The sequence below is a fragment of the Apteryx mantelli genome, chromosome 13 (genome assembly GCF_036417845.1).
Source record: "Apteryx mantelli isolate bAptMan1 chromosome 13, bAptMan1.hap1, whole genome shotgun sequence".
Lineage (NCBI taxonomy): Eukaryota > Metazoa > Chordata > Aves > Apterygiformes > Apterygidae > Apteryx > Apteryx mantelli.
In genome coordinates, this window is record NC_089990.1 from 23168394 (window position 1) to 23184159 (window position 15766).

Genomic DNA, 15766 nt, shown 5'->3' on the forward strand with positions numbered 1-15766 from the left:
ACATGCATAACGAAACCTGCCAAGCAGAACAGAAAAAACGACAAGGGAAGGAAACCGCACTTCCAAGTTACAGGGAAGAGCCAAGTGATCAAAGCACCATCAAGAAAGAGGTCGGCGACATCCCTTTCATTCTCCACTCCTCTCCTGTCAAGCCGGGTGCTGACCGAGGGCAAGGAGAACTTCCCTGGCATCCATGCAAAAGAGTCTCGGGGCAGCCGGCACGGCTTTTATTGCCCAGCCCGTTTCCCAGCCGGCAGGGCACGTGTCGGGGTAAGGGCGGAGAGGCTTGGAAACGCGTGTGGGCTCGCGCCGCTCAGCCCGAGGGAGGCAGGAAGAGCCCCACAAAGGCCTCACACCTCCAGAAGCGCCGAGGCCCTGCCAAGTTTATTCCAAAAAAAACGCTGCCGATATTTACCCCTTGGCAATGCTCTATCTTAATAGCATGCTCCTATTATTATCCGCTGCAATTAAGCGATAAAGATATAATTGCCTTATCAGATGGAGCCGGGCACGGCTGCAAGGCGAGGGCTGGCCTCTGCCTTGTTTGCACAAGCATCCCGACTGGCGCGCAACGGTAGGCTTGGTTTATGCGGCAGACAACGTATTCCTGCCGGTCGTTTTAAAGCCTGCCTATCAAAAAGTCTCTTCTCTGCCCAAATCGCACCCAGAAGCGGAGCCTCAGCACTGGGTTTCTCCCAGGCTAAGTGGAGGGAGCCTCGAGGCATCTGCTTACGAAAAGGAGGAGAGGGCCAGATTACCCTGCCAAGTCCTCTCCTAGCTTCCCCTTGGGTTTGGGGCACAGCAGATGTTATTGCATCTTCTTCCCATAGATCACAGCCGAAGGAAAGCCATTCTGCAACTCACTGAGGGAAAAGCACCCAGCCCTTGGCTCTGGGGGCCAGGTAGCGCTCAGAGCAGGTTGTGCCGCTGCCCTTTCCTAGGGAAACCCGTTTCTTGGGGGCAAGCAGCTCTTGCACGCAACGGCAATTGCCTAACACCAGCGGTGGCCCTCCTCATCCCACTGGAGGCGGCTGTGATGGCAAACCTGCTCCAGCGCTTGCCGCCAGCACAGGTTTCCTTCTCCTGAAGGCCACAGCTCGCAACCAGGTGAGAGCTGGGTGCTCCCAGAGCCCTCTGCCAGCTTCAGACCGGCAGATGGTCAACTCTGAACAGCATCCAAGTACGTAGAAGAGAGAGGCAGTTTTTTCTCGCCCGGCTTCTACTTACGCTCCTCTTCCCCAGACCTTTTCAGATCTCTGGTTCAGCATCCCGGCGATTAATAGGCTACTTTTGAAAACTTTTCTTATATTCAGGCTTTCCCTGGGAAAAAAAACAGAGTACTGGTGGTACTTTTCCTACAGTCGCAAATTCTTTTCCGAAATGGCTATGCACAAGTCACATGAATACCGAGGCTACGAGTGGCGAGGACGTTAAGGAGCGCCCTCGAGCTGCTCCCGGCCGCACGAGCCCACCACGGGACCGGCTGCCGGCCCGCGGAGCAGCCGCCCATGCCGAGACGTGCTGGTACCCAACCCGTCCTCCTTCCCAGGCAGCGGCCGCGTCCGGAGAAAGGACACGGATGTTCACAGGGGGCCCCGCAGCCGCAGCAGGTTGCGTGGCCCAGCCAGAAGCGCTAGGGAGTGTTTCATGCTGTAACCAGAAGGTCTTTTAGCACTTCACCGCCGTGCCGACCCCGATCCCGCGAGCTTTCGGCCGGGCGGTATTCGCCGGCCTTGGGAAAGCAAAATAAAGTCCTCCAAAATCCAATCGGCGTGACCCAGGGCAGGCAGGGAGCAAGGCAGGCAGGGACCGCGCAGGCTGGAGAAGGCAGGAGGAAAACCGCCCGCCGCCAAGAGATCTCCCGGATAGGCTCGGTGGCGGCAGCTCTGGCTGGGGGGGTCTCTCCCCGGCGCGGCGGGCCGGGCCGGGCCGGGACGGGCCCCCGCCACCTCCCAGCGCGCCCGGCTCCCGCAGCGCCCGCAGCCACAAGAAAGGCCCAATGCAAATGCGACCGCGCGCAGCCTTCCCCTTTTAATAACCCGAGGTGTTACCAGCAACACCGTTACAGATTTTTATCTCCGCAGCAGCGCCTTTCAAGAGCTCCGACTTGTTTTTCTTGGAGATCGCGTTGCATTTTATTAAAGCTGACACCAAAGAGGCAAAGGAGATGTTCTGGGCCCAGAACAAAAATATCCCGTTTAAATACCCAGTATTATTTCTTGGAAACAGTTCGCCTTTGACTTTAATTAAGCTCTCCCCGGGCTCACAAGCTCGGCATGCTTGGCTCCAAGGCGAGTTTAATCCCAGACAAGTTCCACCCCCCCCCCAGTGCTCCCAGCTTCCATTGTTTACATAAAGCTTCAGAAATAAACGTGTTTTTGCGAAAATACGGGGATTAATAGCTGGCCGGGGATCAAGAACATCTCGCCTGCTGATGTTGCCTCCTCGCCGATAGCCGGGTGAATAAGCGATGTCCCCACGACTGGCCGCGGTGGCGATGCATCCGCAGCGGCGATGCCTCCCCGGGGGCAATGCATCCGCGACGGTGACGCATCCCCGGGGCTGCTCCGCGAGAGCCGGCCCGCTCGCTCCCCGTGGGGCCGGACGGGGCAGCGGCAGGCAGGACAGCTGCGGGCTAAGCCGATGAGGCGTCCTGCCCACCAACCCCGTGCGTTTCGCTGCCGGCAGCGCCCATCGTTTTGCAGCGACAACGCTGGACGCGGGAAGGGCGAGCTCTCTCTCCGGTGCCTGGCTCTGCCACAAACCTCCCGTTTGATCTGCGCGCGTCACTCGGCTCGCTGGAGCCGCGGCTCTGCGCCTATTAAATAAAATAAAAAGACGCACCGCAACCTCCTTGGCTCTCGACTTTGCAAGCTCCAGCGAACAAGCAGCGACCCCGGCTAAGGGCAATTTGTATCTGCCGAGCCTTATGCAATCTCGTCGGGCTCCGGGCTCGGCTCTAATATCAATAATTACAACCCCATGGTAGAAGCACATTAGGATGATTGCAGCGTTAAGCCCTCAAAAGTTGGGAAATCCCAGAACGAAGCTTGTCTGGGCAACCTTAATTCATCGCCTTGTGCCTATACACAATGTAATTACAGTGGATCTTTAATCACACACCATTCTTTCCAGAGGACCCAAGCCAGATAGTGCGCACGAGGTACCACGCACATTAACAAACAGCCATCACGCCTCCCTCTCCCCTCGCCGTTCAGCGCCTGGTCGCAGCCCGCAGGAACCGGGCACCGCCACAGTCCTGCGAGAGCTCTCGGTGCTTCTTGCAGGGCTTTATACAACCCTTGGAAGGCCCCGCTGCCGGAGAGGGGAGGGTTCCACCGCCGGCTAGGTGCTGCAGTCGGCTCCGCGCACGCGGGGCAGCGCGCGAGCGGCGCGGCTGCTCATCGCGGAGGGCCCGGTGCTCACGCCGGGCGAACCCCGGCAAGTCGCGCCACGCCGCGCGCGCCCCGGGCTTGGAGGATCAAGGCGCTTCCAGTGGAAGAGCAGACGGGCCGCGCCGCGGGAAGCCAACGCTTCGGGGCCCTGGGCAACGCAACGCAACGCACCGCGCGGCGGCTCTGCCCATCCTGCGGGCTAAAAAACCAAAACAAAACCCAACCTGCAGCTCTCACTAAGCTCCTAAATCCAAACACAGAGCCTGGAAAGAAAAGGGGAGGAGGGAACACGGTCCCGTGACCGTGCACGCCGTTGCTGGCCCCATCCTTTGCCCTTGCGCCCCGCTTAGCTCCTCCGCCGGCGGATTTTGCCCCCTGCAGCGTATCGACGCCGCCGACGCGCCCGCAGCAGTTTCGCGAGGCCGTGCTCGAGGGCTGCGCTGCGAGGGGGAGGGCGGCCGAGGACCGCGGTGCCGGTCGAGCCCCGCGGTGCCGGCGCGAGGCTGGGCTCCCGCCGGAGCCGCGCGGTGCCAGCCGTGACTCACCGCGGCCCGCGAGGCAAGCGGCGTCTTGCAGCCTCCGAGGTCGCGTTCCCCCCCACCGCCGCCTGCAACCGGCGTCGCAGCGCTCTGCCCCGAAGGCCGGCGGCTTCGGGCCAGCGGAGCAGCTCATCCAAGCGCAAAGCTGGGCTGCGGGGCGCCGGCAGCGGCGCGGCGCCCTGGGAGGAGCGCGCCCACGCTTGCTCGGCGCTCCCGCTCCCCCGCCGCGGCTCACAGGGACTGTCCTGTCCTCGACTCCCCGGAGGAAGGGCCGCGACGCTTCCAAAGGGAAGCCGGAGCCTGGGCTTGGAGCAGCAACCTTCTCCCAGGCGGCTGGGGACTGACTCAACGGGGTCCGAGAAAGGCAGCCCGGAAAAATTGCTGCACTCTATGGAGCAACCAACGTATGGCGGATTCCTAAAGGCGCTTGCACTTGCGCTGGATAATTTTTAGGGATCCACGAATAAAAGGGGGCCAAAAAAAAAAGGCTGAAAGAGTGCTAATCCAAAACGTGGCCGGAACACCCGCCATCTCCCAGGCTGCGCCCCTGGTCCAAGGGGCGCGCGAGAAGGGCGGATCAGGAAGCGGCGAGAAGGGCGCTCGCCCGCGGTTCCTGCCGTCGCCCGGCCGGTTTGCACGCCGCGACGCCGCGGGGCGCTCGGCTCGGGGCTGCGCGGCGTGCAGGAATGACACCGCTGCGTCTTTAACGGGCTGCGCGCGGGCAGCACCTGGCAGGACCTGTTGTGCGAGCTGCCTGGGAGATATTTGAACCGCGTACAAATGAAAAGCGTGTTGCAGCAATTCGGAGCACACGTCATGCGGGTTTTGCAACCGCCCCAACTGTCTTGGGGTGGATGAACAGAAATAGCCCGGAGTGAACCGAGCTCCCCCCGCCGGCCCCAGCCACCGGAACGTGCACGCTGCCGGCCGGCACGAGAAACGGCCCGGCGTTAAACCCAACAGGAACGCCGGCCGTGTCCTGCGCATTGCACACGCATCCTTTTTTTCTCAAGGGCTAAATGCCAAAAGACAACATCTCCTTCCACTGAAAGATGGAATAATCAATCCTTCCAGGAAGAGAAGGAAAAAAAATCAGGGCTGCAGTGGGTGCAGCATTTTTGCATGTGTATAATTAGCACCCAGAGCGCGGGAGGGTACACGGTCCTCTTCCCCTCCATCTTCAGGGCGTGAAAACCCAGGAAAAGTGATTCCCCATGAAAACCACTGGCTGGAAGAGGCTTCCTCCTCCAGCGCCGAATCGAGGCACCGGTCAGGGTGCTCGGCCATATCCCGCGGCCTCGGTTACAGTCCGAAAAATACCTGCAGAGCCTCCTCTGCGCCCGCTCAGCCTGCAGGAGAGGCTGGAGGACTCCGCGGCCCCAAGAGGTGATGGGGAGACCATCAGGGTAGACCAAGGGATTTTGGTGAGGCCCTTCAGAAAACTATGGGATCTGTTAACTAGATCTTCCAGATGCCAGCCCAAAGTGGGCCAAACCCCAAGCTACGGAAGAGGGGGGAAACCCCAGTGGTTTCCAGCCAGGCTATGGTGGACACGGAGAAGCTGCCTCCACACACAGCTGAGCTCTCCCATTCGACTGCACCTTATTTAAGTCCTCGGGCTTTTGCACAGATGCACTGTCAATCTAGCTGTTGACATGAATTTAGCACAGCTCTGGCAGAGATCCCAAAGAGTCACTAGAATGAAAAAGCAAAAGGTTACCCGGGCCCTATATTCAGATGGTGCCAACCGAAAGCACTTGCTCCAAATCCAGAAAACAAATTCCTCTGGACGCAGCAGCGACCCGCGAGCAGGTCCCACCGGGATTAGCTCCCCATTAACGCTATAATATCATAGCTTGTTTACTGCCACCCATGCCCCGAGCATTAATTTCCCCCTGCTCACTGCAGGTTACGAAAACAGACTTCAGACATTCCTTCAGGGACTTTCCAAAGCAAATAGGGCACTGCTGCAGAGCGAACCCAAACGGCGCGGTGCTCAGCCCTGCCGACGCCGGTGGGCTCCCAACCGCTCACGCCTACAGCTAAGGACAGCCAGCTGCACGGTCAAAATCCAGGTTATTCCTCTTTCCCACAGCTCCTCTAGAAACCCTACCGGTGAGCCTGTAGCCCCGGCCCCCAACTCCCTCCAGGGCTGTCTCCAGCCTGTTATTTTACTTGTAGCACTGGGAGAAGGTATTTGGTCCATAAGGGGCAGCCGAGGCACTGCTGTTGCCGCAGCTCGTGCTGCCGTTGCTTTGCTCCAACGGAGTGGGTGAGATCTCTGGTGCCCTGGCTCCTGGGCTCATGGTTACTAATCAGCTTGTTTTGGGACAAAAGCACTCTGACTCCTGATATCAAGATACAGAGGAAACTGAGCTCTTCACTGAGCCCTACCGGGGAAGCTGAATGCCTCCAGAAAACCTAATGCAGGGGTCTGCCGCTCCAGCGTCGGCCACCGCCGCACCACCCGACTTGGGGAAAACCCTTCAGTGCTCCACACCCCAAGACCTGTCTGTTCCTGAGATGGGAAGATGACTTCTCCTCCTGCTTCCCCTGCTCCCCTAGCACGTGGCAAGACTGAACGCCCAACGGTGCCACCCGGCAAGGCAGATGAGCATGAGCCTCCACCAACAGCCCAGCGTGGCTCTGCAGGACACGGCCCTCACGTGGCCAAGCCAGCTCAGGCCCGCTCTCCTGCCCGGGGTATGGGAGATAGCACAACGCACAGCAGAGCTCAGCCGAGCGTATCAATCAACGTGCACGATAAGGAGAGAGGGAGACGGCCACAGGCAGAAGTTCTGCCCTGAGGAGACGAGCAGCAAGGGTGGCTGCAGAGGTACGAGGCAACACCCTCGCTAGTCATGCACGAACCATCTCACTCAACTGGAATTGCTTTCCTCCTCCCAGAGGGCCGCAGCAGAGATCCGCAGCGCTGGCGTCTCCTTCCAGGTACAGAGTTTCACCTAACCAGACGGCTCAGGCCTATTTTAAGGTCCTACAACTCAACTGCCCCGGATCGTTTCTGTAATGTTGTAGCATTACTTGGCCCGCTTTCCAGCAGGCAGGATATGCAGTCTCCAATGTCCCCTTCCCATATCACCACCCTTTCTCAGAAAGGTCAACTGTAAAAGATTTCTGATTTATGCTGCCTCTCCTGGTGTCCAAGTCCTGCTCCTTCGTGTTGACTTGACGTATTCCTGGAATTCCCTGAGAAGGGAAAATGAAACTGCTCCTTCGTTTCCTGGTACAAGGCACTTCCACTTTCTGTTAAATTCCCTGCTGTGCTCAGCTTCACAAAGCTACACTGAAAGCTTTGGACGCCTTTGAAGGAGGAAACAAAGTTATTTTTGAAGAAGACTTAACCAACAAAACAAGCCGGAAGATTCTGGGCGTTGACTTTGTAAAATACTCCTTCAGACAGACGCCTGAGAGGTTTTGCTAATACATCCAGGAGCCCAAAGGGTCGGTGGTTTTAGATCCCAACCTCAGATCCTACCAAAACCTCTGGTTAACCCAACACAGTATCATGGGCATCTGAGGTGCAAAGAAGCAGTGCTGCATCGAACTGGATTAAAAATTGAGGGGGGGACAGTTGGCAATGGAGCCTAAATTTGGCATCCAAAAACCCTGAGCAATTAATTTCAGAAGAAGTCTTGCTGCCCAAGTCTTGCTGCCCAAGTGGGGAGGAGAGAAAGGACAGTGAAGGAGTGTAAGGAACAGGCAAAAAAGCAAGAATTGCACTTTATTAAGTGTAATAACCAGAAGCTTTCAATAATTTTTTTTTCCTTGTTGTCTGGAAGTTTCTGAAAAGGCTGAAATGGGCTCAAATCACAGCAAGGTTCTTTTGTTTGTTTTGCTGCAACTGCAGTGACCGAAAAAGAAAACAAATGAATCAGGGATGACTGCGCAATCCCCGGGGAAGCGGGGCAAAAGGGACCCACCAGACACCACTTCTTCCTTACTATAGCGAGATCATGGGAGCTGCCACCACTTCGGTATGATGCTCACTGGGAAATACGCCCGAGACCGAAGCATCCCCTTCGCTGTTTGCTGCGGGACACTTTAAAGAAAGCTAAAATCCTTCAAATGGCAAGTCTGCTAGCGGCGAGGGTCCCCGCGCAGGCTGCTTTTCTGCCGTCCCTGCGCAGCGCATTGCCTGACCGTGCTGCTAATCCTGCATTCATCCTCTGCGCGTTTGGGTTGGGGTTTTTTTTCCCTCCCCTCCATTTCAACTACCAGAAGATACAGAAAGGGTTTGCAAAGCTTTTCCTCGCTGAGAAGAAAATGGGAGAAAGGCTCAAAACGGCGTGTTTGGCGTGGGACTGCTCACAGACCGCAGACGCTCCAAAGCAACTGCCATCGGGGCTGGCACAATCCTCTCGCCCGGGGCGGCCGGGATCCCCCCTCGCCTTGGAGTTCACCCTGCAGAATATCAGCATCACCTGGAAACACCGCCTGGATATGGAGATGAGAAGCTCCCTTAAAACAGCGCTCCCGCGCAGTAATAAGCGCGGTGGCTTCAACGGCCTTAAGAAGGCGGTTCAGCGGTGCTGCGACGCTTGGCTTGCTTCGCGGGCTGCCACCTCGTGCGGGGCCCATCTCGCCCTGCTCAGACGGGGCGAGAGCCACCTGCGACGGCCACCGCCGGCTGGTCCCGCCGTGGGGGCCGAGCCGAGGCAGAGCCCGGCGCCGGGAGCATCGCGCCGCGGACAGCACTGCGGGCAGCGGGACGGGCGCTTTGCAGCCGGCGTTTAGGGCTGTAAGCGGTGGCCAGGATGCCTGTGCCCACCTGGGTGGCGCCGTGCCTCGGTCAAAGCACCCGGGAAATGGGACCAGCGGTCCTGCCGCCGAGCGCTGCTCCCACCGCCAGTCCCTAGGCGAGCAGCCACGCCAAGCGCCCTCAGCAATTAATAAAAGCGTCACCTGCGGGGCGGTTGCGTAAGGAGGGCACATCCGCAGTGCCACCTTCAGGAGGAGCCCTCCCAGGCACAAGAACGGAGCGATAAAGCGTACCACGCATGGCAGACACGACAAAGGTTTGCTTATTAACGGTTCTTCATTTGATTTTAACAGCGCCGGTAAAAGGTGCTTTCCACGGTCGGCGATAAGCGTGTGCAACAAGTTATTTTTTCAAGTATGACTGAAACGAGGACTTTTTTGTCCAACTTGCGATACCACGAAGTAGGCTAGGTGCAGCCGCGCCTCCGAGCCTCTCAGCCTAACCCCCACGCGAGGGATGGGAACAGGAACAGGAGATCGCTGAACACTCCTATTACTCCTTACGCTAGCGTTTCCAGGCTCCTCACAAAAATCACCCATTCCTGCACGCGCAGGCGGCTGCTGCATTAAAACAGGCCCAAATCCAAAGCCTTGGGTAGAGGCCGCTTTTCGCATACGGCTAAAGGAAATGCATTTTCGCGGCAGCCATTCCCACTCGACCTACGCAGTGTGATCTCATCTCTGCCGTGAAAAATTGCTCGAATTTAGCGGAGAGCAGTTTCAAAAATTACCTCTTGCAATTTGCTCTCCGCTCAGAGCCTCCCGTCTTAGCTCACAGCGACCACGGAGAGGCCGCCGGGCGCGGGACTCTTCCGCACGCGCCACGCGTCGGCCCTGGTTTCCCCTCCCGCTCTTTCGGCACTGTTATTACTACCCAAATGCTTTACTTCTTCCAAGAAACAAACTCCCTCCTTCTTACCAAGCCTCTCCCTCGCCTCAAGAGGTTTTAACACAAAACTAACACTCCGAAGCGCCCCGGGAGCCTTTCGGGTTTTGGCAGGGACGGCGCGCCCCGGCTCAGCGCGCGGCGTCTGGCTGCCGGCGCCGGAGGAAGGGGGGACGAGCTGCCCCGAGCTCGGGGCGTTTCCCGGCGGGCCCGCAGCTCCCCCCCCAGCCGTCGCGGCATTAAACATTAAGCAAAGGGAGTTAATCTGTACCGAGGAGACCGAAACCCGCAGGGGGCAGGGAGGCGGAAAATAAGGAAAAAAGCAGGATCGATGCGCCCCTCCGGGCCGCCCTGCCGGCAGCCGCCAGGCCTCCGGCAGAGGAGACGTCGGTCAAAGAGGGTCGACGCTCCGGCAACGCTCTCCGGAGCTGCTCTCCCGCTCGGAACGGCTCCCGCGGCGGGGAAGGCCGAGCGGGAAGGCCGGGCTGCGTCCCCACGGCAGCTCGCGCGAGGAAGCCCCGCAAGGAGGCCGGACGCGCCGGGCAGGCGCCGGCGGCCCGCGCTCCCCGCGCCGGAACGCGGGGTTACACGGCCGGCGGGAAACGGGCCCGTCCGTCTTGCAGCGACCGCTTCCCCGCGGCGCTCAACACCTCCGCAGCGGAGCGGAGCGGAGCGAAGCGGTTCCTTTCCGGCCGAGCGCTCCCGCGCGTTTCTCTTCCAGCGCCGGCTTCTCCCGCCGATCCCCGCCGAAGGAAAACAAACCCGAAAGCACAGAGCGTGCCTTGCGAAAGTCCTGGCCCCGGCCCCACGCTGCTACGGGCCGCGGCGCTGGGCACGGGCTTGCTTGTTTACCTACGCTCGCAGTATATTTCTTTAAACAAAGGCGCCTATGCATTCGACGTATTGTTGCGAGCGGGTTTGTTTTGAGAGCCTGACCCCAAATTTGAACTCCGCGGATCCTGCGGCCCTCGAGATCAAACGCGCAAAAACGTGACCAGTGCAAACAAGAAAGAAACCCTGACAATTACGGCCGGGCGCTGGGGCGGCTATTGTTCGGCGCAGGCCGGCGCCCGCTCCCACGCGGGCGGCAGCCCTGCCTGGGACGGGACGGGACGGGACGGGACGGGACGCCTCGCTCGCCGCGACACGGCCCTGCGGTCGGCCCCCAGCCCCTCTCCGACCCGCCGCCCCCTTGCCCGGAGCGGGCCGGACACCAAGCCGGCGCAGGGGCAGGTCCCCGGGCCACCGCTCGGCTCGAGCGCAGCCGTTGCTCCTGCTCCGCAGAGCCAGGCGGCCGGCGCCCTTCGCGGCCGAGCTCGCGAGGGGAAGCGGACGGCGCGGCTCTTTGCAGGAAGGCGGCTACGATACTTCCCCGATGATGTTCGCGTGCAAACAACCGCCGCGGGGAAATTATGCAAGGGCGAAGAGGGAGGGATGGGAGCGCCGGAGCCGGCGGGGAGGGAGGCTGGAGGAGGCCCCCCGGCTGCCCTGGCGCTGCCCTCGGCTCCCGGACAGCCAAGCTGCAGCCCGGAGATTTATTGCTGCTACTGACGGCCCGGCACATATGGTCTCAATCACGGAAGGCAGGCGAGGAGCTCTGCCCGGCCGCCCCAGCGCCAGGCGGGATGCTCTCCCCACCCGCGGGAGTGCCGGCAGGCTCGGAGCGCGCCCGGCACCCTGCGTCCGCGCGGCGAGAGCAGACACCGTGCCAGGCGGTGTGAACCGCCTCGCTCTTCGCTCCCCTCCGAGGCCCTTCCCCAAAGCAAGCACCCGAGCTCGTATCCCGAAAGGTCCGAGCGCGAAAGCTGCGGGAAGGGCCCGCGCGCCGGCCGCTGGCGGCACAGCGTGCCGGGAGAGCAGCGAGCCCGGCCGGCGCTCCCAGAGCCGGGAGGAGCCTCGCCGAGGCGCAACGCCGGGCCAGCGTGTCAGAGGACATGCATTATTAACGGCCTTTTCCTTAAGCACCCGGACCAAAATGCATATTCGTCACCGAGGCAATTTAATCACCAAGCGCGGGCTCACCTCGCACGCCTACACGCCCTTCTTCCGAGAGGCCTCTGCGCGGTCATACCCATAAATAAATAGATCTCGAGAGCAGGAGGCAGATGCTGACTCCTACAGACTCTGTCTCGGGCATGTAGCCTTTAAACCACCACAACTTTCATTATTTAATTTCTTTTGTTACAACTTCTGCCTTTACAGCTGTGCCTTAGGCTTTCTAGATACGATCGCAGAGAGCAGGAAACAGGCAACTGCGCGATGAGTTTCCTGGAGATCTGACACACACATACACACACACCTTATATACTCCATCAATCACAGTAATTAAAGTTATCCGTACATTCCCAGCTCCGTGCAACACTGCTGCTGCCCTTAATTACAGGAGCACATCACTTCTCCGGTAACAGCATCACATAGTTAATTCTCGATCCTTAGATGTGGTCTAGCTTGGAATTTATTTTATTCTTGCACATTCGCGGCTGCAGTCGGTTAGCAGATGCGTTAGCTGAGTGAAGGGAATGCAGGCAGCTCTGCCTCCAGCGGGCCCCAGAACGAGACTTTAAGCGCCTTACGCAGCCCCCCCAGTACTGCCAGCATCCCCTGCCCGGCGGCACAGTCCCGCTTCGGTTTCTGACCGTTGCCCGTGTCCCATTAAAGCATCCAGAGGTGCAACATGACCATCAGGAGTTTCCCCCCAGCGCTAAGCGCTTGCCCCTTCCCACCAAGCAAAAGCAAGGCGGGCCGTGGGTTTTCGTCATGACGATTGAGGTGACCTTTTCATCGAGAGGAACGCGACACGGGGCGCCAGGGTGAGCCTCCCGGCAGCTTACGGCAGTTGTGCCCGGCGCCGACCCGCTCGCAGGCCCACCCGCGGGGACTGTCGCCCCAGCAGGCGCCAGGCCCTCTGCCAAGGCTGCTTAAACGGCGGGGTCTTTGCAGAGAGAAAGTCCCTTCTCCACAGCCCTGCGCAGCACAGCCCTCGCCTCGGCCGAGGTCTCTAGGTCCTACCAAAACACACTGCTACGCACTGTTTGCGGTCCTCGTTGTTAAAAACCGCCAAATATTACAGAGCCTACACCTCTAGGCAACCATATGCAGATAACGCTGCCAGACTTCACCTACATAATTGAACGGATACGACTCCTAGGAAGCGTGTCTGCAAGACAGATGCTCTCCCGGCAGCCACCCCCAAGCGCGACTCAGGAGATAAGGCAGAAATAGAGCTTAAAACAAAACAAAACAAAACAAAAATTATGGAAAAAAAACCCAGGTAGCTCCCTCCTATCAGTTGATTTGCATTATTATCCTTACTCCAAAACACATCAGGCCGGACTAGCTGAGGGCATGCTTTTCAGATGAATTACTTTTAATTGACTGCAGAGTAGCTTCGAAACATCTGATACTGTTGTAGATAAATATAGTAACGGCTGCAAGGGTAGAGGGGGGCAGGGAGCAATCACAGTTCAATGCATCCGAGGAGCCGCTTCCAGCTCAGCTGCATACTTCTGCGAGGGCCTGTGCTCCCGCAGGCGAAGCGGCCAGGCCGAGCACACCTAAACCCTCCCGGCTTCGCAGCGCGACCCTACCTCTGCCCGGGCGCAGGCAACTGCCGAGGTGCTGACAGCTCTGCTTTTAAGGCGGGGGGAGCCCCGAGCAGCAGCCCGGGCTCCCACCCGCCCCGTCCCGCCGGGCAGAGCAGCCGGGGCAGCGGCCCGCGACGCCGCCTCGCCGGGGGCCCCTCACCTGTTTTGAACTCCAGCGTGGGGTCCTTCTCTCCCGGGCCCAGGTCGCTCTGCAGCATCATGTAGAGGATCCCGAAGGAGTTGTGGATGCCGAAGATGGAGCCGTTGCACCAGGTGGCGGCGAAGACCACGACCCAGCCGAAGCCGCCGTCGGGGGGCTGGAAGGGCGCGGCGGCGCCGGGCGGCCCCGGCGCGGCCCCGGCCCCGGCCCCGGCCCCGGCCCCGGCCCGCGGCTCGCCCTCGCCCGCCGCCGCCGCCGGCCCCTTCTCGCCCGCCGCCGCGCCGCGCTGCGCCATCGCGGCCGCGCTCCGGCCGCCGCTCGCCGCCCGACTGCCCCGCAGCCGGTCCCACATGCCCGCCGGCCCCGCCGCCCGGCCCCCCCTTCCTCCTCCTCCTCCTCCTCCTCCTCCTGCTGCTGCCGCAGCCTCACTCCCCGCCTCCCCTCCGCCGCCTCCATCCTCCTCCTCCTCCATCGCCGCTCGGCCCCGGCCCCGGCCCCGGCCGCGGCCCCGGCCCCTACCTGCGGCGGCGCCGAGCGCCCCCCTCGCCCCGCGCCCGCCGCCCGCCGCGGCGCTCAGAGGCGGCCCCGGGCCCGGCCGCGGCCCCGCACCGCCGCCGGGCCGCGCCGCGCCGCGCCGCCCCCGCCCCGCCGCCGCCGCCGCCGCCGCCGCCGCCGCCGCATCCTGCGCCGGGCGCAGCCCCCCCGGGGCGGGCCCCCGCCGGCGCCGCCCCTCGCCGCCGCCGCCGCCGCCGCCCCGTCCCCGCCGGCGGCGGAAGAGCGCCCGGCGCCGCGGGCCCCGCATCCCGCCGCCTCCCCTGCATCCCGCCGCATCCCCGCATCCCCCCGCATCCCCCGCATCCCCCGCATCCCGCCGCGTGCGGGCGCCCCCCGCCGCCCCCCCGCCGCCGCCGCTCCTTTCCCCGCGCGGCTGGTGACTGTGGACGGCTGATGCAAAGAGAGATCAGCGGGAGAGGAAGCGTTCCGGGGGGGGGGGGGGGGAGAGGGACACCCCCGAGAGCTAAACCTAGCGACTGCTTCCTGCGCTGCCTGGTGTGCTGCGGCACCGGGGGGACCTCCTAGCCCACCGCTGACGGAGACAGATGTTCGTCAACCAGCTTTGCTGCCCAGGATAAATGACGTGCCAAGAGCAGGCCAGACACGTAGTAAAACATAGCCTCGGCAAGGGTATTTATTTTATTTCGTGCTGGTTTTGCCAGCGCAGCTTTTAGCCTGCTGGGATCCCATACCCAGAAAGGTTTTGAGAGCGCTTTCAGAGCGACGGCCTGAAGCCGGACAGGCTTATTGCTGCCTGGTGGCGGGCCCTGCGAAGCGAGGAGCCGGCTGCTTAATTACAGCTTCAGCAGTTACGTGATGTTCCCGAGAGGCAGCCGCTCGTCCCAAATTGCTCCCGCGCAGGTGTTTGCTGAGCAGGATGGGCGAGCTGACAGTGTTCCTACCCAAAGCCACGCAGGGCTCGGAGCTGCGGCGGGCCAACCTGCTGGGGAGCTGCTCCCTTGCATTTATCTTGTTTTGAAATATCTCTCCCTTTTCTATGCTTTCAATAAATAATTACAAACCCACCAATATATTAAGGCCTGTCTTTTAACACGCTCAAGTTATTTGCACTCTTATATATGCCAAGCCTAAGTTGTTATTCTTTCTTTACCCTGATGTCTGTGTCAGTGTCAGATTCCTATCAGAATAAAATAATATATCCCAACCTCATAATGATCTTTCTTTACCTCCAGGGCTATTAATTAAAAATGTCTGGTAAGTAACAGGCGGATGCAGAGACGCGAAGCATACAGCACGCCGGGCTGCATCGCCGGCTCCTCTCCCACCCCTCCTGGCAAAGGAAGGCTCCGGGGAGGAGAAGCGCCCGGGCTCCCGCACCGGCAGGCCGCAGGGGCAGAACGTCTTCGCTCACGCGCCGCGGCTCGCTGCGTGGTCGTGACGACCCTCTCCAGCCTTCAGAGCCGCTCCGCGGCCTGCCCGCCCGCCCCGCTCCGCGGATCGCTGCTAGAGCCGCTCCATCGCCATCGCCATCGCTTCCTGCGGCCCAGGGGACGGTGGCGACGCAGCCCCGCTCGTGACCCGCGCGGGCGTTGGCGGGACCGGAGCCGGACGGGCGCCACGGAGCCCAGGGGACCGCAGCGTCCCCCGCGGCGGCCCTGCCTTCCCGCCGCCCTTCCGCGCGGATCCAGCGGCAAAAGGCGGCCCTAGCCCTAGGGGTGTCTGGCAGCCGAGCCGCGCGGGTGCCAGCCGCTGCGGCTCCATTCCCCTTCCTGCGGCCGAGTCTCCTCCCCGGATCCCCGCGCCGGCAGCCGGGCGCTGGCGGCGGCGCTTGGCAGCGTCTTCCAGCGCCCTCTGCCGGCGCGAGCCGCAGCCGCCCGCCGCCCCGCGGCCGCCCCGCGCGGGGCTCC

General features: G+C 61.2%; 1 protein-coding gene across 1 annotated transcript in view; it reads right to left on the bottom strand.

The window, feature by feature from the left end:
• The window catches only part of SLC16A2 (solute carrier family 16 member 2), a 51094-nt gene extending 37399 nt beyond the window's left edge, over positions 1–13695 (bottom strand). Inside the window, exon 1 of the mRNA XM_067304368.1 lies at positions 13344–13695. Coding sequence (XP_067160469.1) covers positions 13344–13695 — 352 coding nt within the window. The remainder of the gene's footprint in view (positions 1–13343) is intronic.
• Positions 13696–15766: the final 2071 nt, after the last annotated feature.